Source organism: Sciurus vulgaris, assembly GCF_902686455.1.
Source record: "Sciurus vulgaris genome assembly, chromosome: 12".
NCBI lineage: Eukaryota > Metazoa > Chordata > Mammalia > Rodentia > Sciuridae > Sciurus > Sciurus vulgaris.
In genome coordinates this window covers 57494036-57520334 of record NC_136473.1, presented here as the reverse complement: position 1 = coordinate 57520334, position 26299 = coordinate 57494036, and the positions used below count along the sequence as shown (strand labels likewise).

Sequence of the window (26299 nt, the reverse complement as noted above, 5' to 3'; positions counted from 1 at the left end):
GGAATAGCTCCCTTCTTTCCCATACAGTACCCTGGTGTGGCCCAGAGCATCAACAGTGACGTCAGCAACCTCATGGCTGTGCTGAACATGAGCAACATGCTTCCAGAAGGTCTGAAGCAGGGTTGCTGGCATCAGTGGGGTGGCAGGTGCTTGGGCCGGGCTCTGGGGACTGGATGGGAACCTCCCTGCAGAGCCCTTCCCAAGCCTGACACCCTCTTCCCTGGGCCAGGCCTGTTCCCTGAGCACCTGATCGATGTGCTGAGGCGGGAGCTGGCCCTGGAATGTGACTACCAGCGGGAGGCCGCCTGTGCCAAGAAGTTTAGGTGCAGCTCCTTGCTGGGCCCCTTCCCTGTGGGCCCCTCTGGGAGGCAGAGGGGTCTGCTCTGGGGATGGAGTTTCCTCCAGCTCTAGGGTGGTTGGCTTTGGTCTGGACTCACATTCTCCTCACAGAGAACAGGGCCTCTGCCTGTATGTTGGGGGAGGGTTCCAGGAGGATGGGGCTGCAGAGAGTCTGGGACAGTGTGTGATCTCCTGCCCCTACCCAGGGAGCTGCTGAAAGACCACCCCTTCTTCTATGTGCCTGAGATTGTGGATGAGCTCTGTAGCCCCCATGTGCTGACCACGGAGCTGGTGTCTGGCTTTCCCCTGGACCAGGCTGAAGGACTGAGCCAGGAGGTTCGGAACGAGGTGTGTCTGAACCTGAGCTAGCAAACAGGGTGGGGACTGGCCCGTCCCTGCTCTGCTGGCTACTGACGTGTGAGTAGTGGCCCCAGAGCCCCCAAAGTGTGCTCCCTGTGGACGGGTGACAGGAGTGCAGCTGTACCTCCTGCTGGGTGGTTCACTGGGAATCCATTATCTGGCAGACGTTGGGGTGGAAAGTAGATGGGAACTTCTCAGGCTGGACTCACAGGTCACCAGGCAGCTTGATGCCACCTGACACAAGCCCCACACCCTGTCCCCAGATCTGCTACAACATCCTAGTCCTGTGTCTGAGGGAGCTGTTCGAGTTCCACTTCATGCAGACAGACCCCAACTGGTCCAACTTCTTTTATGACCCTGAGCAGCACAAGGTGAGTCCCGGCCTGCCTCTCGTCTAGGGAACATCCTCAGTGAGCGGGAGGCTCTGGGGTCCTTAAGAGATTATCCTTCTCCCATGCCCACGCAGGCAAACCTTCCTATGTCTCCATCCCCAGGTGGCTCTTCTGGACTTCGGGGCAACGCGGGAATATGACAGATCCTTCACTGACCTCTATATTCAAGTAAGTTGAGAGAGGGGCCCGGCCTTGCCCCACATTTTTTTGAGGCCGGGACCAGAGATTGGGCTGGGGACTTGGAGAAGGAATGGTTGGGCTCCTGCTTCCTATTTTGGATGATGGGGAGCCCACCATGACCCTGTGAGGCCATCAGCACAGGCTGTGGCCTCAAGGCCAGGGTTCTTGTGGAAGGCAAGTAGCAAGGTGAACATGGGGTTGTCCAGTTTTTGGCATTTGGCTCCCTGGGAGCTCAGGAACATCCTTTCTGTGCTTCTGCCCAGATCATCAGGGCTGCTGCCGACAGGGACAGGGAGACTGTGAAGCAGAAGTCCATAGAGATGAAGTTCCTCACCGGCTATGAGGTCAAGGTTAGTGGTGATGTTGGGGGTTCCATGGGGCCTGCTCATGTGGGCACAGCTCCCTGTGGGGTGGGTCTGGGTTGGGACATGGACTGGTGTTTTCCCTTGAAATCTTAGCAGAACCTTAATAAAGAGATGAAAACACGGAGGACAGCTGCCCTCCAGGGTCTACACAAACTCTCGCCTTGTTGGGCAGTCTTAAACACAGGCCTACGTCACCGTGCTCTGCATGAACTTCTTGGGGTAGGCATGTCGGGGCACTTAGGTCCACTTAGAGACCGAGGGCAGTGTCTTAGTCAAATGGGAGTGACGGTTTCCATGAGGGAAACTGGGATGAGGCCCCAGCCCTCTAAATAGGGGCACAGGCTATGCTCCTTTACCCAGAAGCCACCCTGGGAGCAGCACTTTCCTCAGTGCTGGGAAAGGGGATAGAGATCCAAGTCCAGGCTTGGATTCATACTTAGTAAGAGTGTTACTTTGGCAAGTTAGGATGGGTGAGCCTTGTTTTTCTGAAAAGTGGAGGTACTTACCTCAAAAGCTCTCAGTGGACAGCAGCTCCCATTTTCTTATTCATGGTGCCTACCCCACCCACCTTGGTCTGCCTCTCTCCCATGCCCTGCTGGAGTCGGGGGAAGAGCACAGAGACCTGTACTAGGCAGGTGACTGCTGGCTGTGTACTGGGCTGTTGCTGGCAGGCTCCCTCAGGCCTATGGACTATTCTTTTTGCTTAGAACAGTTCTGTAAAATTTTTGAACTTGAGTGCCTTCAGTCAGGTCTTATACTGTGTTCTGCCATAGGCCCCACCACTCCCTTTGGTCTCCCCTCAACCCCAACTGACAATAATGGTTTCCCAGCCTCTGTGTGTTTGAGTTTACGCCTGTTATTTAATCCAGTGAAAAACAACCAATAGCTTGAATGCTAACAGCTTTTATGAGAACTCGGTGCTACAGCATTATGGTAGGATCCCCAGGGCTGAGGGATCTTGATTTTTGTCCCTGTTTACCTTTCTTCTCTCCCCACAGGCCATGGAAGATGCCCATTTGGATGCCATCCTCATCCTAGGGGAGGCCTTTGCTTCTGATGAGCCCTTTGATTTTGGTACCCAGAGCACCACTGAGAAGATCCACAACCTGATCCCCGTCATGCTGAAGCATCGCCTCATTCCCCCGCCTGAGGAGACCTACTCCCTGCACAGGAAGATGGGTGGATCCTTCCTCATCTGCTCCAAGCTGAAGGCCCGCTTCCCCTGCAAAGCCATGTTTGAAGAGGCCTATAGCAACTACCGCAGGAGGCAGGCTGAGCAGTAGCCAGCTGCTCCGTCCTTGGCGGGTGGCCAGAGAGTGTGGGTGTGCTGGTGCTCTGCTCCCTTCTCTGCCCAGAGGAGAGGGTGGGTCTGAGCGGGAGGAGCTGTGGGGAGCCCCATAGCGCTCCAGTTTCCACTGCTGGAGGTGTGTAGGCTAAGTGCAAGGAGGAAAATGAGACCCCCCTGTTCCATCAGAATCCGCCGGTCATCTGTTCAGCCCCTCAAATAACTAGAAAAAAAAGGCAATTTTATTTTTGCCCCATTTCCTAAAGTGAATGTTCATCAGAAAAGAGGGGGTACTTACTTCCTTCAAATCCCTGCCACTAAAACAAAAACAAAATGAAAAACGGAAACAAGAGAAGCACTTTTGGATTTTGTGTGTGTGTGTGTGTTTCTAGATGAGATTTGTGTTTCTGCCCATTTTTGACTCCAGCCTGTGATCTGTGTTGGGAGAAGTGCCACTCTGAACAGTGCCAGTGACTAAAGCCATGTCATCTGGGCCTGCTCTTGTTGGGCCTTACAAGGCTGGGACAACTGCATGTTCTAGGGAACTGCTGCCACAAGGGGGAGGGCCAGGAGCAGCAGAGGTGCCTGCCGTCCCCACTAGGACCTCTGAGGAGATGCACAGCTGCCACCCACACACCAAAAGGGTCAGCACGGGCTGTTTTTTGTACAAGTCTTGTTATCAAATTTCAGTTCAATTAAAAAAGTGCTTGTGAAAAGCGCTTTGGGGACTGTACTATTTTGTGTGCATAAAAATTGGGGGGAGTGATGGGGCACCCCACCTTTCATCACCATGGTGATCTTTCCATGTACTGGTCTCAGATCCATGTGCTTCTGGGCCTGCTGGCTGGGTCTGCACACCTGTTCCCAGCTGAGGCCCTGGGCACCTGCAGGCTCACCACATTCAGGGTTGAGGGGAGGTGGTGCCCCGGCCCCATGACCATCCCTGAAGCCACTGTGCCCTGCCATGATGGCAGCTGTGGGACGATATGGACGCCTGCTAGTAAGGCTGGTGCCAGGTCAAATCACAGCAAAACAGAGATCAGTGCAGTTGAGGGACACTCCTGAAAAGTGGCTTCTCCTGGGGGAAATCTGAGATTGACAAGTACCGGACATGCTGGCCTCCAGGACAGGATGAAGAGGTTAGTTAGGGTGGTCCCCAGGAGGCCTTTCAGTATCACTGGTACCCAGCAGCATCCTCTTACAGGTACAAGTTTTTCTTCAGCACCTCCATAGACCTAGAGCAGCCACCATGCTGGGTTCCTGGAAGGGCCCCAGCTAGTTCCAGCCTGGTCCAGCCTCTTCCTCAAAAATAACCTAAACAAATGAGGCAGCAGTGTGCAGGGAAAGGAGGGAGGAAAATACCAAGGATTTGTTTCTCAAGGACAACTAAGCCAAACTTCTAGGAGAAAAGGTTTTGAAAGGGAAATGAAGTTTTGTGCACTCCCAAGTCTGAGAGCCAGCTGAAAACCAGACAACTCCTGGTTAAGACGACAGTGAAAATCACTAAACTGTAGATAATGATCCTGATCCCTGAGCAAAGAGTGCTCTTCACCAGGTCACATGCAGTTGTTTATCTTTTATACCTACTGTGATTTTCATAGTATCGAGACCAAATGATTCCCCATGCCCCTGCATTCACACCAAAAGACTATCCCTTAACATCTACTGAAGGGCTGCACCCTAACACTGCAAAAAGTATGTTATGTTGGTGATGGTAAATAACACCAGAATACTGAACCATAGGAAGACGTTCTAACTCCTTGTACTAACTCCTGACACTTGGCATTTTAGAGGAGAAAACTAAGACTCAGGTTCAGTGACTTGCTGAACATCAGTCACCAAGTGGTGGGAACCAGGATTTGGAACAAGATAGTATGGTCTTACAGTCCATGCTAAGCCCACTCTAAACCAAGGACTGGCAAACTACCAATTCATGGGCCAAGTATGGCACTGCATTATGAAAGTTTTATTGGAATACAGACACTTTTGTTCATTTACATATTGTCATTTCTGTACAACACTAGCAGAGTTGAGTAGCCACAACAATATAGCCCACAAAGCCAGAAGTACTAACTTTTCCTTTACAGAAAGTTTGCTAATCCTTGTTCTGCTGCCCTGAAAGCACAGCATACATTGTAACAAGCCAACTTATCAAAAACATGTCAATTACATGGGAAATGGAAATAGGGAAGGTTCTCAGAATAATGGTTTAGCTGCAGCCAGAGTTTCAGCTTTCTTTTAGGACAACCCCCAGCTTTACCTGTGTGTCCTTAGATGCACTGTTTTAACTTACCCAAAGCAGGAGTACCCCTCTTGTCCTCTGTGGTTGCTGATTCTCTGCAGCAAGCAGACGTGAAATGGAGCTGCTCACGCATTTATACCATCAAGGCCATTCCTTAAGCCACCTACAGGGGAGTATGGCTTAGCAGACACAGCTGGAAGCAAAACGATACTCAGGAAGTTTGGTCTAGAAAAGGAGTGGTCAAAGTTTCAAGGGCTATGAACATTATTCTTACCAGATATACAAGGACAACTTAGAAAGTCCCAGATTAAACCATGGGGACAAACCAATCCCGTGTCCTTGGAGCGTAAGGAAGAGGCCTGGATGAGTGACCAGCAGAAAGCAGGGGCAAGTGAGAGCAAGAATCAGGCAGCTTTTTTCTGATCCTCAGACTTTAAAATGGGTGAAGAAAAAGACAAAATACTCAATCGTAACAGTTCCATGTTTTATTGCAGTACATCAAAGTCTGGTTAATATTAAGTGATACCAACATAAAATATTGGTGAGAAGTCTTTTGTTAACATTTTGACTGTCCCACCTTAAATATTTCTGTGCAAAAGAATCCACATCATTGTTTGGTAGCAGATAATCTCTTATAAAGTTCCCTAAGACATTTGGGGCGTAAAAACAAAATAAGTGATAGGTGAAAGCAATATCTTTTCCCCTTCCATACACACATATCAGTCAGCATAATATTCTAAACAAAAATGATTACACCTAGGCCATGCAAAACTGTACAATAATATTACAATGAGAAAAAAAAAACCTAAAAATTTATAAAATAAATGACATTATCCTATCAAATAAAAAGGCAGGTATTTTGCTTTCATGAGACATCAAGGTTGATTTGTGGTGGTCAGTCCACTCTGCAACTGCAATGGTGGCCTCGTGTGTAATGGTCATCCTTGGGGTGGTAGAGAAGCAGCTGGCCTGCTGCTGGTGCTGGCGGAAGACAGTGCTCCGCTGAAACAGGGCCCTCCTTATCCAGCAGGACTCAACAGAGAACTCTGGATTTGAGTAACAATGAAGATCATAACAAGGAAAGAGGTTTTAATGAAATGCCATGCAGCTTTATCTAGCTCGGGGGCTGGGAGTGGGAGAGGTGCAGAGGGAGGTGTCCCATGGACTTGGGCTATGGCAAAGCGTGACCTACAGCAGGAGTGTCAGGCTGCTGGAGTTTCCCTCTATCTAGAGTGGGTGGTAGCCCCTGCCAGGCCCTCTGAATTGGGAGATTAGTATGTGGTCACTGCCAAGGCTGGTGAATGGCCCTGGGTGTTAGGTCATCTGTCCACCCCTGCTCTGGCTCTTCCTTAGTGATACCTGAGATTCCAAACGAACCAACTGCTCTTTCTTAGAAATAGATGTGGTCACTAAATAACAAAACGACATGATTCTAACCATACGGAAGGAGAGGGTGGCTGAGAGCCAGTGGGGAATGAGATTGTTGCTGTAAACGTTAACAGGAATTTCATATTCTCCCCTAAAGGCTAGGTATAAGAACTGGTTGGAAAACCAAATAGATGGGTCCTTTTTAGTTGTATCTCACAGCCTTAAAGCTGTGCTCCCTGGGAAAGTATTTAAGTTGCTAAGTGTAGGTGTAATGTAATATATATATATAATATATATATATTACATATATATATATATATAAAATGTGTCCTGTATATATGTGTGTGTGTGTATTTTAATAATGAAAGCAATCATTTCATCATTTTAGCAATCATTTCACAAATAGGAAGGCTTTTGTTTTTGGCAAAAATAAATATATATGTATATGTATAATTTTGTAGACCCTTTTGGGCCACAGGACAAGATTTGCCAGAATTTAAGGGTAGGTAACACATTGGCTGGACGTCAATAGCACCAAATGCCAACAAGTAGACCCTATGCCAGAAATGCCTCTGAATGCATTGTTTTTTATGAAGAAATTAGTTTCTGTTGCCATATACATTTTTCAAATGTCTTGCATGAAAAAAAGGATGAGTTCAGTTAGTGACAAAAATACCTTTCCTGTCATCTTTGTTAACGGACCCCTCTGAATGATCTTTGTTTTCCATTTCCTGGAGCCTGTTTCCAGTCTTTTCAGATCATTCTTCTCAGAAGCCTCTGAAGGTAGCTTCATATTGAAGGGGGGGATAAGCATACCAGGATGATTATTATCTTGGGAAAATCTCCCCAAGAACTACTCCACTGGCAGTTTCTTCCTCAAAGTCCTGACTTTTGAATCTAAGGGTTTTTGGGACTCCTCTCTCATGATGGCTGAGACCATTTATGATTGCAGTGGGGAATTCACAAAGTGCTGTGGTGCAAGTCACTGGTTACCATGAACCAGCTGCCATCAGTCTGGCAGCTGAGATGAGCCTTCCAGACACTCACTCACTTATTTGCCCTGCTGGGAGGCTGAGAAGTAGTAGGATTGATGAAAGTAGAGCCTAAACTTCAGGTAGGTTTTAATTTTGATTCTAAAAGCATCCTTTGAAAAATAAGCACCTATAGGCAACAAAAATTCACAATTAGTTGTCAAAGCTACAAACTAATTGTTTAATGAGGGTGAGGAGGAGCTGGGTAGTTGATTCCCTTCTCTCATGCAAAGCGCCAAGTTTAAGCAGCCACCAGAGTAATGTATGATAGCAATGACCACATTTGGGGGTCTGACCCTTGATAAATGGATGAACAGAATTATTTTTATATGACACTTCTTTTCTAAAAGCAGTAAGATTTGGAAGGTTAGAACTATGCAGTGATTTATGCCCACCCAAAATAAAATATAACCAGACCTGAGCCAGCAGCAAATTCAGAAGCAGTTGTTTTTAAATTACCTTTCAGAAGCACTTCAATCTAATCCTCCAATAGGATCCCTTCTTCTTTCACTTAATCTCAGTAGCCCTTTCTCTATAAAGTAGTTTGCACTTAGAAACAGCATGGCCTGGGGAGCAGGCTATGGCAGGCTGGCCCAGGTCCTGCTGATGAAAAGGACCAGAAGTGCTAGGTACCAGGGCTGAGGTGGCAGGGCTTAGCCATGCCATCCCAGAGTGGCAAATGCAGAATAACTTTCTGCATTTTAACTGAATTTTAAAGGGCGGAGAAAATTCTGTTTTTGTTTCTCCCAGAAACCTGTGTGAAAAGCAAAAGTGAGGCAGATTTTCTTTGCTTCCATGAGCTATTTTTATTTTTATCTCTTTCTGTACTCATGTGCTTAATTGGTGAAATTAATGGATAGAAATAAATTCTTCTGGTTCTTCATCTCATTTCCTTATGGCAAGTACAACAGCAGGAATTCAAAAGGAAATGTAAAAAATAACAACACAGCAACTGAGGGAGGCATTCAGTGGAAAGGCCTGCTGGGCCAGCTTCTTGCCTGCATTCTGGTTTCCTGGCTCATTCTCCACCGTGCAAGGCAGAGTATTTGGTTGAGGCTGTACAAGTCCTTGCTTTTGAGGCTTCATGTTATTTGTAAGCCTTTTTTCCAGGCTTACCTAAGGACTGTGTCACCCACCCACAACCAATCTCCTCCTTAGGAAGCCATTTCCATCCCAGGGACAGACATCTCACCATATACCCTTAGGAGAGACCGGATTTGCCCAGGAAACACAGTACTTCTATGAACCTTTTTATGGACCTTCAAAAGCCATGAAATTCCTTGTGTCCTTTCAGATGGAAGGGATCAGATGGTGACAGAATCATATTTCTACATTCATCTGCAGAAGATATCAAAATATAGTAAGAAGTAGAAAGTGTGGTTCACACTATTACTAGAAAAAGAAACGTTTTCAGTAGAGGTGAGTGTGTCTTTTGAAACTGAAGTGGCTTTAAATGTCAAAACACTGGTGCCCAGGTTGTACTTTAAACCAAAGAAGCCAGAGTCTGAATGTTCCCTAGTAGCTCTCCTGAGATGACCACAGTCTGCCATGAGTCTTGAGGACAGGGCACCACAAGGATGGGGATTTCTCTCACTCTCCCTCCACAAATGTCAGCTAGAGGTCTTTCTACCCTGTACATGACTTAGCTGAGAAACAGACAAAAAACAATACATTGCTTTAAATTAAATGATCTCTTTCTCTTATATATGCATCCATCTTTCATTGAATACAAGATGCTTCTTTTGACTATATACATTCAGTATTTAACTTCTACATTTATGTATTTATTTAAACTCTGTATTGTAGTAAAATATGCATTGTTTTAATCTGTGAGGATTTCCTGGCAACAATCGGGCTGACGCTCGCTAGCTCAGTGGCCTTTCTAAGGACTTTGTCTCTCCGGTGTGCGGAATCCCATGTGCTATCTGAGGCTACAGTGAGGCGCTATTGTGAAAACAAGATCTGTCTACTCTTACTTTTATCACTTATATTTGTGTAGTCTACTGAAGCTACCTTTTGGGAAGGGGTGAAATGTTACTGAAAGCAACTCTAAGAGTACGGAATGAATGGATATCGACCTCAGCTGCTTGCTGAAGCCTGCCTGTTGCAGCTGTTAGGTAGTGTGTGATCTGCCAGGTGCATCTTCAGAACTGCCGAGTCCCTACCCTGCTACTGCTGCCAGCTCCTGGTCTTTTCCAGGTTGAGGTGGAGGGAGGAGATGGAAGTGAGGGAAGAGGCAGTGGGGGGTGCTGGATGAGGCCACCCAGGGATCATGGGTCCCAGCTCCCGCGGTCGGTGCTCTCTAGAGAGAGGCTCTTGGTCTTTCTGGGTGAAACTGGGCTCGGGGGGCTGCTCAGATTGGAACTGTTGGAAGCTGTGGAATGCCTTGGAGAATCAGAGTCCTGTAAGGACCAAAGAAAAGAAAGGTAAATGGATGGATCTGGAGACTATCATGCTAAGTAAAATAAACCAATCCACACACACACACACACACAAAAACGAAGGTCCAATGTTCTCTCTGACACAGATGCTAAGGGGGTGAGGGAGAAGGGGAAGAATAGTAGTTCAGTGGATTAGACAAAGGGGAATGAAGGAAAGGGAGGGGGGAGATAGGAAACAGGAAAGACTGTGGAATGAATAGGACATAACTTTCCTATGTTCATATGTGAACATCACCAGTGAAACTCCTCATCATGTACAACCTCAAGATTGGAATTATAATTAGAATAAGTTATACACTCTACTGTTATCTAAACAGTCCCCCCTCAAAAAAAGAAAAGAAAACAAAACAAAACAAAAAAACCGGAAATGTAGGTATTTTCATTCAAAAGCCATTAGAACAGCCATAGGAAAACTGCAGTTCAAGTAATGACAGGCTCTGCTGGCCCTGGCTGGGAATGAATGCTGGCCCTCGCTGCAGCTAGGGCCAGGCTCAAAGTGCTAGGATTACTTGGGTACATGCACTCGTTCTTTGATACAAAGCGGCCCAACTCCCATCTCTAGGAGTAGCAGCCACTCACACTCCACTCACCTCTCCATCATAATCCCTTGCTGGGGCATCGCTTCCTTGGTCCATGCCTCCGGAAGACAAAGAACCCTCTGACGGGGAAGGCATGGGCTGCCGCTTTGAATTGTAGCTTCCTCCAGAGAATTCCCTCTTCAATGCACTGCCATTCTGTGCAGATGACCCTAGAGGGCACGATTCAGAAAAAACTTTACATATGCAGAAGGTGGCAATCAGTCTGTATATGAAGTGTGCATCCTTCCCATGCCCCAGCGTCATCCTCAACAGTGGCACCTTGGCCCCAAAGCCTAACAATCTGGCATGGTTGTTCCTGTCACACTCTTAGTTGTGGGAACTTCTGGTGAGGAGGCAGCACTCTCCAGATTATGCCATGAGCCCAATAACAATTCCTATGGAAGCCTTGTGGTCCCAACCCACTTGGGTGCTGCCTCATCTTTCCCAGCCTCTGGGGCTCCCTTAATAGCTTTCACATTTCTCTTCCACAGGATATAAGCAATCATGTTATAATTCTGTGCCCTCTGTTCTCCCATTAGATGAGACATCTTTGTCTCTCCTGGGTCTTTCCAGGATGTGGTACACAGCAGGGAGAACCATTCCTAGACAAAGACTGTCATCTAACACAGGATAGCACTTAACTTGTAGAGAACTCTCCCTCTCTCCTTTTTTTTTTGGTACCAGGAATTGAACCCAGGGACACTTTGACCACTGAGCCATATCCCCAGCCCTTTTATAAGTTTCATTCTGAGACAGGGTCTTGCTAAGTTGAAGAGGCTGGCTTTGAACTTGTGATCTTCCTGCCTCAGGCTCCCGAACCACTGGGATTACAGGAGTGCACAACAGTGCGTAGCAAGAATTCACTTAAAACAACAACAACAACAACAACAAAGGAAACATAAAAGTAGCCCTTTTTACTCCAAAGGGCAAGATGTCCATGATATCAAAATGAGGTTGAGTTTCATCAAAAACACTCTATGTTGATCTTGGGATTGGGGCACACAATGGAGACAAACTGCATTCACGGGAAGATAAGAAAACAATCTTTAGAACTTTTGAGGTTATTGTTATATCTAAAGCTCTTAGCATTGTCTGTTATTCTTTAATTTTTGCTTAAAAGTGTTTTATCTTGCTGAGCTTCAATATTATAACCCACTGGTCAAAAAGGACTATGATGAAGTTTTAGTGCAACTGTAAGATATAAGATCGTGACTGTTTCAGCTTTTTGCTGATTTAACATCTCTCTCTTTGTAGATTAAAAATTCATTAAAACTGTCAATGAGTGACCAGTTAAAGGCCACCAGACTGTAGAAGTGTCCATAAAGACATGGAACAGGAGCCTGCCTAGTACACTGTCCTTGCCAACTCCCCTCAGGCCTCCTGCTTGCCTGCTTTCCTCCTAAGCCCTTTGGGGGGGATGTCAGAAACAGGTTTGAATTTCCTGATGTAACTGACTTCTTGCAGGGGCCACCCAAGGCTGATTGTAAACTGTAGATTATATTATGGCACTTTAAAAATATGGATGTTGGGGTCTGTCCCAGACCAACTAGAGCAGAACTTCTGATTTAACTTTTAAAAGCTTTCCTGATGAGGGACCACATCTCAGACTGAAAACCACTGACTCACAGGCTTTCCTCCTCATCTAGTTCCTAGACACCTGGTCACTAGACATGCATAGGTTTTCATTTGGTGGTTTGCTTCTTTGGAAATGTACTCTTCAGTTTTTAATGTTTTTTATTTGATTTTTGTTTGTTTGTTTCCTTAGAGTATAACCTAAATGAAAGCATAATCATTTTTTAAATTTTTTCTTCCAATTCCATATCTAGCTGAGTACTCAAGTAACAAAAATTATGATATACTTAAAATTTTGTTTTTGTCATTCTAAATAGAAAATCCAAACTGTTAGACTTCTGTGGTTCACTAATTGTATGAACTCAAGTGAATTGTTTTACCTTTCTGAGTCTCAGCTTTCCTGTAAGAAAGAAAAAAAATAAATTCCATCTTATGGGGCTTCTGTGGGAACAAGTGGATGCCAACTCCATGGAGAATGCTGTGTACACCAGGAGGTGTGCACAGGGCCTGTACCATGCCAGGTGTCTTCAATGTTTCCCCGTTCCTAGTTACCACTTACATAATAGAGAACTTCATCCCATCTCTGTCATTTATATATATATATTTATTTTACTTTTAAGCTTTGTAAATCTTTCAAAGGAAGGTTACGTTTTCCTATTCTTAATCTTAAAAAAAAAAAAAAAAAAAAAAAAAAAGACAGGTTGTTTTAATAGCAAAAGACACCTGGGCCTGGAAGCAATCTGGAAATCATGGTCCTGGCTGAGACCATTCACTGAGACCTGGCCTCTGCTAGAGTCTGATGGCCATTCTGGGGGTGGGGGAGGGGCTGGGCCTTGAATTTCCTGTGAGTGAGGGGCATCCAAATTCTGCATGACCTCTGGGAAGCTCCAAAAAGCTCCCCTGTGTCACAGACCGAAGTGTCTTAATCCTTGGGGAGGCGGAGAAGAGTCACAGTAGAAACCACTGTTGAAATCTGGCTATACCCCAGGAAGCCTTGTGGGCCTGGCTATGGATGACTGTGTGCTTCTTGTGAAGATTAATGACAGAGTTCCCCTGTATCTTCTTGTCCCTCTCTGGACTTTTTTTTTGTCCTGGAAATGTTTTATACAAAGCTAGGCTATTCCTGAAGCCAGGAGGAGGTACTCTAAATAGCAGATGCCCCTTGGGATTCCTGAGATGGCCTTTCTTCCCATGTCCACAAATAGCTTATGACAGGGATCACAAAAAGGCTGAGCTTGATTAAAGCATTAGGAGATGATAGGAAGTAAGGCTAACTCCAGTCTGCAAATTTGCATATTGTCAACAGTGATAGGGAACCCTCCTTAAGGCCCTCTAAGGAGATCTTTGTGTTATAGATCCTATCTTTACAGGCAATCCCACAAATCCAAAAGCTGCAAAACACCAAAAGTTTTTTATAAGTTTGATGCAAATCCATGTGGTAGCAAAACCTCACCTGAACTGACCGGTGGCTAACTGTAGGCTTTATGTATAAAGACTAAATTTATTATATGGTTTTAGTGTAAATTTTTATGATTTTTGCTGTACAAATCTTAATGTGTTTGTGAGTAGTGTCCCAGATCTTGTCAGGATTCCTCATGCTGCCCTCTAAGCCAATGCAATGGTGCTGGGTAAAGTGCACATCTAAGAACGTTAAAGGCTAGCAACCCTTGGGCCAAGATCGTCCTCCCCAAATCAGAAGCTATAGGGATCATTTCACAATTCATAACCTTACTGCTTAGATCCAGATATTACTAAAGAGCACAATGAATCTAGTAAGATCTGTATACTCCCATTCTAAGGTGAGCAGTCATTAGCCTCCTTGTATACTTTTGCTCAGACAGATGACATTTTTCCTTTGACAGACACAATTTCCCTAGTCTACAATGGAGACATTTTCTTCTCTTTATGTTCCCTTAGCTTAGGATTCTGAACAAAGGTATTAAAGAGAGATGCATGCAGGTCAGGGTAGAGTGGAAAAAAGACAGACTAGCTGAGTGTGGTGGTGCATGCCCATAATTTCAGAAACTCAGGAGACTGAGGCAAAAGAATAGAAGTTCAAGGCTGGTCTCTCTGCAACTTAGTGAGATGTTGTATCAGAATAAAAAAACAAACAATCAAAAAAAGGACTGGGGATGTAGCTCAATAATATAGCATTCCCAGCACCACTCCCATACACATAGACTAATAAGAAAGACTGTGAGCCACTTGAAAGAAAGTATTAGGTTGTATGTGATTTTTACCCTAGTAGTTTAGTAAACATTGGTGTCTTTATTAGATGATGATTATTTCCTTGCTTTCATGATACAAGGGTATCCAGACTTCAATTAATTAATAAAACATACTAATTTAAGATTCTCCTATGCAGTGACCTTTGTACATCCTGACCCAGCCCTCCTCAAACCATGGTTAATGGGAGTCAATGTATCACCCTATGGCTACAGCGGAAATCTAGGAGCTGTCTTGACCATTATTTCTCCCTTACTTTCTCACTACTGAATTGTCATCAAGTCTTATTGTTTCTACCTCTGAAAATATGTCTAGAGAATCCATTTTTCTCCTTCTCCCCATTCTTTTCTCCTCTGTTCTGCAGTACTCTAAAACTCCTCAGCTTCCATCTAGACCATCTAAGAATCTGCTTGCTATCTGGCTGCTGGTTTCCACTCTTGCCTGCCTTGAATCCCTTCTCTTCTTGGCAGTTAGTGTCATTATTAGAAAAGTAAACTGCATGAAGTTTCTCCCATACTTATAATTCTCCAAAGGCTTCTCACCACATTTTAGTTAAGATAAAACATTTCTTACATGGTCTCCAAGTCTGCCCATCTGGCGTTTGTCCACCTCTCTCCCCTATTTTTTGTCACTCCCCATATTACCATGTAGCCATACTGGCCTTCTTTCAGTTAATTAACAGCCCCACCTGTAGCAAGTGATGTGATTTTTCCTAATTATTCTAAGTATGAATTCTTCCCTGACAGCTATACCTTGTTAATTCTCTATTACTGTGCCATTTTCTGCAGAGAGTTACCACAATTTGTGGTCCTATTTGCCTGTCTCCCAGATGGCCTGTATGTTCTAAGATTCCAGGACTTTTTTTTTTTTTTTTTTTTTTAAATAATTGCACTTGTGTCCACTAAGCAGGATCTGAGACATAGTTACCTCTGTAGAACACATTGAGAATGAGGAAGTGAGAGCATGTCACTTGCTGAAACTGCAGGACAGGAGGCAGCCCTGGGGGCTACCTGGCCATAGAGCACCTGCCCATAGCCTGGGCCACTTACTTGCTGACAGGCCGCTGCTAGCACTCATGGAACGACCTGGCTCAGGGCGGGATTTGGTGATGGATGGAATACTGACTGAACCACTGAATACTGTCCGGCTTTCCTGAGGACGAGGGTTCTAAAAATAAAACAAAGGTACATTCTTCAGCCAGGAAGAAACTCAGTTTCTGCAGAGATGTGTACTTTTCAATCTAATTATCAAGAAATAAAAAGATCTTGACAGAATGATACAAAGTAAGAAACAGGAGATTCCATAATCCCTCCCACCCACAAAAGTAATTAAGTTCTAATGTGAAATAAATTTCACACCAATCAGGGCTAAGTACTTATCCTTACTGAAATACTTATTAATAAATAATATTTTTGGTTGTGAAAATGGTAAGTAAATGTTATATGGTTAGATATGATAGTGAAGTATAGAATTACATGGACATTTGCAAATAACTGAAACAAAACTTTGATTATGAATGAGATTTTTATTTGCTTAGGAACACTAAGTAGTCAAATAAATCCATTTGGAGGAAAGTCAATTAAAATTATAATCTTGTCAAGAAAATGCTCTATTAACCTGATACTGAACGTGTCATTCATATGTTCACACCCTAAGTCACCTCTGTTGAGTCAGAGAGATGGATGGAAGGAAGGAAGGAAGGAAGGAAGGAAGGAAGGAAGGGGGGGGGGAGGGAGGGAGGGAGGGAGGGAGGGAGGGAGAAAGGAAGATAATAGATGATGATATAACAAACCTGCAACCCTGGTGAGACCCTGCAGCTAGAAAATGTCAGTGTGAATAACTCCCTGTTGGCCCCAACCCTTTCAGACTAGAAGGAAAGGATGTTGGGGATGACCAGTGGTCAGAAGAAGGGAAAATATTTCAATATTCTTCACAAATCCTAGAGCAGGCAAACTATATATACCATGTTATACCATATATCTCTTTTACCATTCATAATGCTTTCTCCATTTGTGGACATATTCTCCAACTCTTGCAAGCATTTTTGATGCAAAGAGTCTAGATTTCTTATAATTGGCAAAAAGATATATGTGTGTGTGTCTATATATTTATATAAAGAAAATTAATCTATTCTTTATTAGTCTTCTTTTAGTCAGATTCCCCTCTCTACTGGTTGATTGCAAGAGGTTAAGACAGAGGCAGCTTGGAGGTTGATGAGTACAGGTTCAGGAATGAAACAGACTGTACTTACACCTGTGCTATACAGCCCACTGGCAGCAGACTTCAGGGTGACTCAACCCTGAGCCTCAGTTTCCTCAACCATATTGGGGTTCACACCTATATCATTTTCTAAGAATGACAGTGATTTTACTGGTCCTAGGAAAGCTCCTGCAAGGCCCAGTTCCATTATGTGTTGTTCCTTCTTCTGCTCTACTAGTAACCTTAAATGGCCATCTGCATTACCACTCTTAAGTACCCGTTAGTCATATCAAAATAGTGATTCTGCTAGAAGGGGGCAATCACAAATTTTACACACATTAGGCAAGACTGCAACTCTAAAATGCAATGAAATTTCACATTAAAAAGTAGTAAAAAATTCAAATTCTGTGATTTTTCCGAAGGATCAATTTGTTAAGTGAAGCCAATGGAATCAAATATGCTACTTTCCTCTGAGAGGAGATGGCTCTCTTCATGTGCTGCAACAGGTTCACTTTACTTCTGGTTATCAATTCTACACTCAGAACATTACACAATGATCAAAGTCACTAACATAAACAAAAAGTGACTGGAAAATATATTTATTAACTGGTAGCTCTCTAAATACTAACTAATTAGTTCATTAAAACCATTTGCTTTTTTCCTAATCATAAAAGTAACATTCATGGATTGGAAATGTATGGCTAATAATGAAATCATAAGAGACAAAAAAAGTCTCCTGTGCACTCACCAGACACTATTTAAGAATTTGGTGTTTCTGGTCCATCTTTTATTCTAATGCAGTTTTTGAAAAAAGTTGACCTCACTGTAATTTTTTCCCAAATGCAGAACACAAAAGTAACTAGTATATTTAAAAATGTTATAATTGTCTGCCTCATTTTATAATTTCAAAATCAATAAATCTTTTTTAAGCAAGTAGGGCTCAGGAAATATTACTTTCTTTTGGTAGCATAAAGAAGAAATCACATCAGAGAGTTTTATACTGTTTGTGGTAATGTTAGGTTTCTTCAGGACTTGTTCAATGCTAATAGAAATCTATCTTACCTGACTGCTTTAAAAGTTTCATCAAAAGGCCTAACTCTTAAACTGCATTTTACGTATTTCACTGATTGTCCTCACACCTGCCCTTTAAGCAGAGAAAACAAGGGGAACACTACTGGAAGGCATCCCCTAATTCAAACTCACCCTCTTGGGGACTTCATCTTTATTGGGGTGATGGTCTAGTTTGACCTGGTTGTTTAGGAAGCATGTAGTTCATGGCTGTTTCTAGCTTCATTCCTCTAGTCATCTTGTCATTTCTTACCCTAACTACAATTATGACCATATTGAACTTCAGTATTTAAAACAGGCACTGAAAAGATTTACTGAATAAACAACTGGATTATATCTACAATCCCAATTTTCCACTACAAGTACTAGGATTAATTTGGCTGGTAATATAATTCATGAATTTTAAATTATGATTCTTCCTATAGAAAACAGTGTTCTAGTTAACAGTGGTTTAATGTTAGAAGTATATGTGGGTGTAGGAATGTATGTGAGCTTTAAAGATACAAAGTACATTTTATTTGTATCATTTGGACAGAACAATATTTTTTTTGGGGGGTGGAAATCATGTGACTAAAAATGATGGCAGTTCTTCAAATAATCTGATTCATATGTTAACACTTAACAAAAGATGATTATCTTCTTTGCTATAATATGGCACAGGTCAAACGATTCAACATAGAATGTAATGAAATGAGCACAAATACTTGAGCCTTTTGAGTTAAATAAAAAAGTAATAAAGAAATGTAGTGATGAGGCTAAAAAACATTTTTGGTTATAGTAAAAGTCTAAAACAGGAACCTCAATTTCCATGTAATTGTGAGATCCCAAAGACAGGATATGGCTCTGAATGAGTATGTAGTACTGAGCTTTCCTATAAGCACCTTGAAAAACCTGAGAGAAAGTTATGGCAAACAACTGGAGTAGGGCCAAAGCTGGCAGTCAAAAAAATAAGTAAAATACCACTTGATAAAACTCTAAATCACACATTTTGAAGAAATATACATAGTTCTTGTATGGCTGGCTAGCAAGCCCCAAATTCTACCATTGCCATTTTGTTTCACATAATAAATTTGCAAAGTCCATGTAATTCTTAGTATGCTATTTGTTTAAAGCAAATGGTTTTACCTTTTTGTCAAATCCAAGAAAGAAAATATATAGAACTGATAAGAGTCAATGTTAGCAATTCAACATTTGCATATACAGGAAAGAGTTGTCCTATAAGATGTAAGCAACATGTACAAAATGTAGCCAAGTAAAGCTCAAAAGAGATGGGAGTATCAGCCCCCAGCTGTATATTTTGTTACTGTCTCCTCTATGAACCTTAAGACACTTTGGTGTCCTTTGTTATAAAATAAGCCTAACCTAGAATAATGGTGAAGATTAAGTTTATAAAATCCATCAGCCACTTGGTAACACTGAATGTTTAAATAATAAAAGAATAATACATAGAAAAATGTTTTGTTAAAAAAAGCCCAGCTTATCATTCAGTCAATTAAAATTAAATAAACTTCACTATACAATGATAAGAAACCTATCTTTGTCTTTTAATTACAAACATGCTTATGATCAGGGTAAAACTTCTACTCAGAGACTAACTTAAGATGAGAAGTTCTTGATTAATTTGTATAGCATTCCACTGGAATCTACTCCCTCAAACCTGTTAACAAGCAAATCAAAGCTTATTTTATCATGAATAATTTTATCAAACACTTAAATGACATTATAACATAATGTTAATGACAAGTTAATATATAACTTTGAATAATTTTACAATACAAACAAAAATTAAACTTTTTACCCCCATAGCTAATTTTCTTATTGGAAAATTGCTATATATAAAAGTCAATGCTTAAAAAGTCAATGCTGCCATTTTTCTAAGCTGGGGACATTATGGGAAATGACTGCATGATACAATCCAAATATTTTATTATCTGTAAAACTAACTGTACTTAAAGTCAGCATAAGCATACATTACTTGATAAAAATACAGACATTAAGCTTAGTAGCCACTTTTCATCTCACTGCAAAGTCACTGGTAACAAAGACATAGGGCTGAATGGAAGGGACAGAGAGTAGCATGATTATTTTTCTCTCTCTTTGGTTAACTTTTCTTATCTTGGATCCTGGTTAGAATTAAATGCCTATCAGCAACCTAAAGTTGTATAAAAATTTACTTCATTTTTGGATTTTTTCCTGCTACTTATTAATAATATTATAATTTTCCTTTGGAGATTTTTAAGCTTTTTCACAAGGGTTTTATTATAGATAGAAGTCTGTAGACAGGCTCGGCTGAGACTTTAATTCATCAATTATAAAAACTTCTCCAAATTGAACTGGTTACAGGATAACAAACTATAGCTCATCAAAAATTTAAGAAGACCTTTTTCTGTTTGTTTGAACAGAATAAAAGTATACTTAAGGCTACTTTTTATAGTGGTATCTGTAATAGAAAATATCCATGATAGGAAATTCTCCTGACAGATAAAGCTCAGTATCATTTCAAAAATAAAAATGAAACTCTCCCTATTTCTCCATCTTTTTCCTCAGAAGAAACAAAGTAGAACAGGAGGAAGAAGAATAAGATCAATACAGGAGGAAGAAAAAAAGTAAGAGAAGTATGGCAGAAGAGAAATAGGCCAAAGGAAAATATTCCACAAAGTGGTACCACCTTGGTGATGTTATTTATTAGGCCAGGCAACAGGAAATCCATACATGGTTAGTACAAGTTAACACCTAACTCAGCTGTTCATACCCTCAGAGTCATAAAGCTTGGTGTACCAGGGACAGAGCGTAGAGACGGGGAATATTCAGGGTTTATGGAATCAGGAGAGAGAAATTTTTCAGCAGAATTAACAGTCATGTGATAGATGTGCTCAAAGTTGATCGGAGAGGAGATCAGACCGGAGTGATGATGAGGGGATGGATAAGGGAAACCTGGCTATCAAAAACAACAGAAAGAAGAAAAAAGGTGATAAGGTGATGAAAATGGATTCAGCAGCTGATGTGACATTTCGGATAACATGCATATATTAAAAATGTAGTAATATCTTACATCAGAATTGAATCCTTAATGAAATACTTTTAGGTCTTAGAAAGTTAAATTTTTGTAATACTTTTGCAATTATTTAAATAGCTGATTTGCAAAAGATCATTTTCCTAAAAATTTTAAAATTACTATTGTTAAATGAGTAGAAATTGAACTTTTAGAAATGCAAGACTTTCAGAGTTTAGTTCAGTATTTTTTTATGTGATACAAGTAAAATATGACAGATATTACCAAAAACAGTAAAGACAGAAAAGGCAAGAAATGCTTAAAGGAAGGACAAGAGAATCTACAACAGTTTTTAACTGAACTCATTCAAAATTGTTTCTTTAGAATCTAAAACCATTTACTGGGCATGGAAGTACATGCCTGTAATCCCAGCAATTCGGGACATTAGTAGGATCGTGACCTCAGAGCCAGCCTCAGCCATTTAGCAAGGCTCTAAGCAACTTAGTGAGACTCTGTCTCAAAATAAAAAATAAAAAGAGTTGGGAATAAGGCTCAGTGATTGAGCACCCCTGGGTTCAAAGCCAGTACTGGGGTGGCAGAGGGGGGGATTTAAAACCATTTCCTGGTACTGTGCTCATAAAGTTTTAATATGTGTTCGTTTTTACTGATCTTATTTCTCTGTAACAAAAATGGTGGGTAACTATAGGATATTAGTATATTATTGGTTTACCTGTAAGTCTACCAAGCTTATCTCCATTTAGACACCCCCCAAAATAATTTGTCTTTAACAAGGGTAAAATCTTCCCTTCAATGTTCAGGCATATTTTTTTTTTTAATGAAATAATGTAATACTAAAAAGAAAAAACACAATCACTTTATTAGAGGCAGAGAGAGACATGTTGGAGAGAATGCTGACTGAATCTAACATAGCATTTGTGTTCTCATGAGTTGATATGACTTGCTTTTAAAAAGAGCTCAGGAATTATCTACGTTTAAAATAAATGATTCTATATAAGATACTGTTTTTACTTTTGAGACATGAGGAAAATCAGTATTTTTTTAAGGTTGTTTTCAATATAAAACCAAAAACTACTGATTGATACACATGTAACTTTGACTTTAAGAAGCAGAATTACTTTTGGAGGAGTACTGGTGCTAGGGATGGAATTCAGGGCTTCATGAATACTTGGCAAATGTTCTACCACTAAGCTACATTCCTAATCAAAGAAGCAAAATTACTTCTTAAAATCTAAAGAGGTCATTGAACTAGATGTTTTATCTTTATTAATAATTTTAGGAATGGTCTTGGTTAAGTTCCAAGTGAAAGGTTCACATCTGATACAGGAAATAAGAAAATAAAATGACCATAGCCTTACTGTCCCTTCCATATTTATAAGATAATTCTATTTCAGGATCATTTGGTATGAAAGAAACAATTAAGCTTCAAAGACATTTAACAAACTTTCTAAGATCATAAATATTTCATAGGAAAGCAATACTGATTTGAATAACTTGAAACATAAAAATGTCTGGGTCACATATTCTTTGCATTGATAGTAACCTGGCTTTGGTACTTGAAAGTTCTTATATGTTAATAGCTGAATGTAATTCATCTCTGTTTTTTGGAAATTTTCATAGTTCCATTTCAGTGAAAAGAACATATTAAAATCTGAGAATACATAAAAAGATCACAAGCTTTTCAACAGACACAAATGTATAAAGATACAGGCATGCATATTATTATTATTCCAACACATGCAAATTATTATGGTTTACTAGAGTCTGCCCCCAAATAAGCATAGTCCCAGAAACATAATATGTGCCCAAGAAATATGTTAGGTGATTGAAAGGATGTCAATCAAAAGTCTCAGCTCAGATGGCTTTTGGTAATGAATGAGAAAATTCATATGAAAATAAGGTATAACTGTGAAGAACAAGAATTAAAACACATAAAATCTTTGATGCATACTATGTATAGGTCAAGAAACAGGCTTCAAAAATTTACACCAACTTTTTGTCCTGAAAAAAAGCTCTTACATGGAAAAAAAAATTAAAGAACTTGAAGGAGTATTAAAAACTAGATTGAATAGGGAGGGCAAAAAGTCACTTGTGTTAATGCCTAAAAGAACCAACAAGGTGGTCACGGATGAACAGAATCAGGTGATCACATACCCTGAAAATCAAGAGGTCTAATTAGAATCAGTAGTCAGTACCAATAATCATGTACTATGGAGTGAATTATCTTTAGAAAATGTTACCTGACTTGTTTTGCTTAGTTAAAAAAAAAATTGAAATAAAAAGTAAAATATAGATTTTACTTTAAGTGGTAGAAGGGTGAGGGCAGAAAAAGTAAAGGAGTAGTCAAATACTTTGATATAAAATTTCTAGGGTATAGAAATTTCTAGGGTATTTAGTTCTATAACTAAATAAGAACTTGATTTATTTGTTATTTGACAGATATCTAAATTTATGCTTATCTCATAAGTTATATATATCATCATGCACCTTAACATATTGATATAATAAGAGAATCATTTTCTCATAATATTAATATATCCTGTGAAATCTGTCTATATATTTAAGCTGATATATATGTATTTTCCCCCACGTATCTCCTACTTACTTATCACCCCATTCATATTAACACTCACTCTTCATTTCTCTTACCATTGGCAGGTCTTTTAGGATCTGTATTCCATCTCCAGGACCCATGTGGGCTATGTGGTTAAAATTAGTTGGGTTAGAAATTAATTTATTTCTCATCTCTGGATCTCGAAGCATCTCCCTATAAGAAAAAAAATCCAACCATATAGACATTTTTTAATTAACAAATCTAGGTAAGAAAAAATGCATATTTTATTTTTATGTCTTTATAAAAATAAAATGGCTGAAATATATTAGTAAGGATATAATTAGAATAACAATAGATTCAATTAATAATTCAATTCCTTAAAATGTTTTGTTTTTAATTTTAAATAAAAGATCCTATGATTTAGAGTAGGAAAAGAGGGAGAGTCCTTTTATTTATTTTATATTTTTAGTACTGGGGATTCAAACCAGGGGCCTTGCTCATGATAGGCAAGTGCTCTACTACTAAGCTACAGATCCAGCCCAAAAAGGTCTATTCATATTTAGATATCAAAGAACTTCTGCTGGACTTTTACAGATAATGCTAACCATTTTAGGTGTCTTTTAAAATAATTGATAACACTTTAGAAATGTTTCTAAATGTAGCTGAAATTGCTACAAGCATATTTGTTTGCTCATGAAAACAATCTGGATTTCTTAAACATATACAAGTTTACTATATGCACAGATAAGATTTATGCTTGTATGGTAGAAAGGTACACATTCCTCAAATGATTACTCTTTCATAAACCTACCTAAGAGGATCAAACTATGGCATTTAATTCAGTGTATTCTCATAACTTTAAGATCATTAATTAAAATGATACTGAGAGTTTATATTCATGATGACAGTTAGGGTCTTTTTTTTTTTTTCCCTTAAATTCCTTTTGTGGGCTCGGGATTAAATCCAAGGCCCTGCACATGCTAGGCAAGCACTCACCACCGAGCATATTCCTAGTCTTGCAGTTTTTCTATCACAGATGAATGATAGATTTTCAGAAATCAAATTACTTTCCAAATCAAATATAGTATTATCAGAAGACAGTCCCTCAGATGCTAGAAGCATAGATGGGCAATAAGTACAAATTATATATCTACCTCCTCTGTTGCATTCTTTCTTCTTCTGGGACTCTGAAGGAGTAACGCCTTTTGTTGTTCATATTTCTAACCATTTGTTTCCGACTATTATCTGATGTTTCAGGAACCACCAGTTCATCCCCTTCTGTTTTTAAAAAAAATGGTGCTGTTTAAATTGCTAAATTGTGTTTTATCCGTTCATCTCCATGGTAGCACAATTATACAAGTATATGTAATTCTGATTTTTAAAAGCCATGTACTGATAATCACAGTAAATAAGCAACAATTGTGTGTATGATACTGGAAATTGAACCAGGAATACTCTACTACTGGGTTAGATCCCCAGTCCTTTAAAAATTTTTTTAAAAAAAATCTCAAGACAGTCTTGCTACGTTGCCCAGGCTGGCCCTGAACTTAGGCTTTTTCTGCCTCAGTTTCCGAGTTGCTGGGATTACAGGCATGGAACACCACACCTGGCAGCAATAATTTTCAATAGGACATATAAAAAGATATATGCTTATTTTTATGTAGTATTATGTAAATATTATATATAAAATATAACAAAACAAAATGTGGGGATCTAGCTCAGAGGCAGAAAACTCCTGGGATCAATTCCTTGTATCATCAAAATAAAAATTTATACACACACACACACCCACATATATATATGTATGCATATATGCTGAAATTAAACATAGCTTGCAAAATACATTTTCAATTCTATTTCATTATAAACATAAGAATGATAAAATTTTGCTAGAAGAAAACAGTAATTGCCTTGAGGTCCTGTCCCTTTTACCAGCCAATTCACCCCTAATATTTCTATATTATTTTCTCTCACCCCCAACTATCTGTGGTTTTAGGGGCTTAGGATATTAAAAAAAATTGCTATTGTGGGATTTTGTGGTTTTTATTTGAATTGGTGTGCAGTGATAGGGATGGAACTCAGAATCTCATGCATGGTAGGCAAGATTTATACCACTGAACTATATCCCCAGCCTCCAAAAGATGCTACTGTTAATGTGTAATCAGGCATAAATAGCAAACTATTCATGTAAATAATTAAAATTATTTTTACATAATAAAAATTTCCTTTGTAAGATTTAATCTGTGAGATGTGGAATAAGGAAAGGACTGTGTTCCCATTACCCTCCTTTATGAAGGGTAAGGATCTGTCACTATTCTAATCTTCTGATCTTGAAGGTGGATGCTATTTAATTGTATACCCCTAGCAACCCAGTGACCATCTTTTCCCATTTCAGTTTCAACATCTAGAAGGAAACAACTGTCAACCAGGGACTATAAAAACCTGCTGGGTTTTATGAAACATACTTTAAGAAATAAACACAATTGTTATCCATATAACATGGCAGGGTGTGCCATTATCTAAATAAGATAAAGAAAAAGGATAAAAGTCCATCTTTATAAGTTTTTAAAACTGTAAAGGTGAAGCAAGAAGAAAAAGGTTGAAATAGGGCAAAAAAGGCCTGTAAGGCAAGTCAAAATAGACAATTACCACCAAAGCAATACATTCCTTGTAGTATAAAAATGTTGCTTAATCAGATCATTTTCTCAACATAAAACATTAAAAGGATAGACTTTTTAAAGTAGCTGAGAATGTAGGTTATAATTCTAGAATATGAGAATTAGGAGGGAAAAGCAGGAGGAATTATGGAGGAATTATGGTAGTGACAGGAGACGTGGGACAGCCAGAAGGCTGAAGGAGCATTTGGGACCTCCTGCAGGAGGAGAAAGCAAGATACAAAAAAAAAGAAAGAACCTCTTGGAAATGGGATTTCCTTCCTTTCTTAAAGAATAAGACAACTATATTGAAATTCTGTCAGATCTCCTTTTTCCAAGTTCTACCTCCACTCCTAGCCTGAAATAGAACAATGAAAGAATGGGAAAAGACAAGTTAGAATAGGTTTAGGTTTCGTCCTATGGATACAACACGGG

The 26299-nt window shown here is 40.3% G+C and overlaps 2 protein-coding genes and 1 long non-coding RNA gene across 17 annotated transcripts in view; 1 reads left to right on the top strand and 2 right to left on the bottom strand.

The window, feature by feature from the left end:
- Window positions 1-3640, top strand: part of COQ8A (coenzyme Q8A) — a 36560-nt gene extending 32920 nt beyond the window's left edge. For all 3 annotated transcript variants that reach the window (XM_079106625.1, XM_079106626.1, XM_079106627.1), the window contains exons 10-16: window positions 28-109; window positions 230-323; window positions 546-687; window positions 963-1070; window positions 1194-1259; window positions 1535-1621; window positions 2635-3640. In XM_079106625.1, coding sequence (XP_078962751.1) covers window positions 28-109; window positions 230-323; window positions 546-687; window positions 963-1070; window positions 1194-1259; window positions 1535-1621; window positions 2635-2919 — 864 coding nt within the window. In that variant the 3' untranslated portion in view covers window positions 2920-3640. The remainder of the gene's footprint in view (window positions 1-27; window positions 110-229; window positions 324-545; window positions 688-962; window positions 1071-1193; window positions 1260-1534; window positions 1622-2634) is intronic.
- LOC306641518 lies at window positions 3350-7760 on the bottom strand. Its single transcript, XR_013758184.1, has 2 exons — window positions 5438-7760; window positions 3350-5326 (listed from the first exon to the last, which is right to left on the bottom strand). It is a non-coding gene; the product is annotated as an uncharacterized lncRNA (long non-coding RNA).
- A 619-nt stretch (window positions 7761-8379) lies between these two features.
- The window catches only part of CDC42BPA (CDC42 binding protein kinase alpha), a 311754-nt gene continuing 293834 nt past the window's right edge, over window positions 8380-26299 (bottom strand). For 8 of the 13 annotated variants that reach the window (XM_079106616.1, XM_079106608.1, XM_079106605.1 and 5 more), the window contains 6 exons: window positions 24365-24488; window positions 23306-23423; window positions 20399-20584; window positions 15429-15546; window positions 10594-10751; window positions 8380-9964 (listed from right to left, as the gene is read on the bottom strand). In XM_079106616.1, the coding sequence (XP_078962742.1) occupies window positions 9833-9964; window positions 10594-10751; window positions 15429-15546; window positions 20399-20584; window positions 23306-23423; window positions 24365-24488 (836 nt within the window). In that variant the 3' untranslated portion in view covers window positions 8380-9832. The remainder of the gene's footprint in view (window positions 9965-10593; window positions 10752-15428; window positions 15547-20398; window positions 20585-23305; window positions 23424-24364; window positions 24489-26299) is intronic. The other 5 variants (XM_079106609.1, XM_079106612.1, XM_079106613.1 and 2 more) reach the window with 1 other exon arrangement.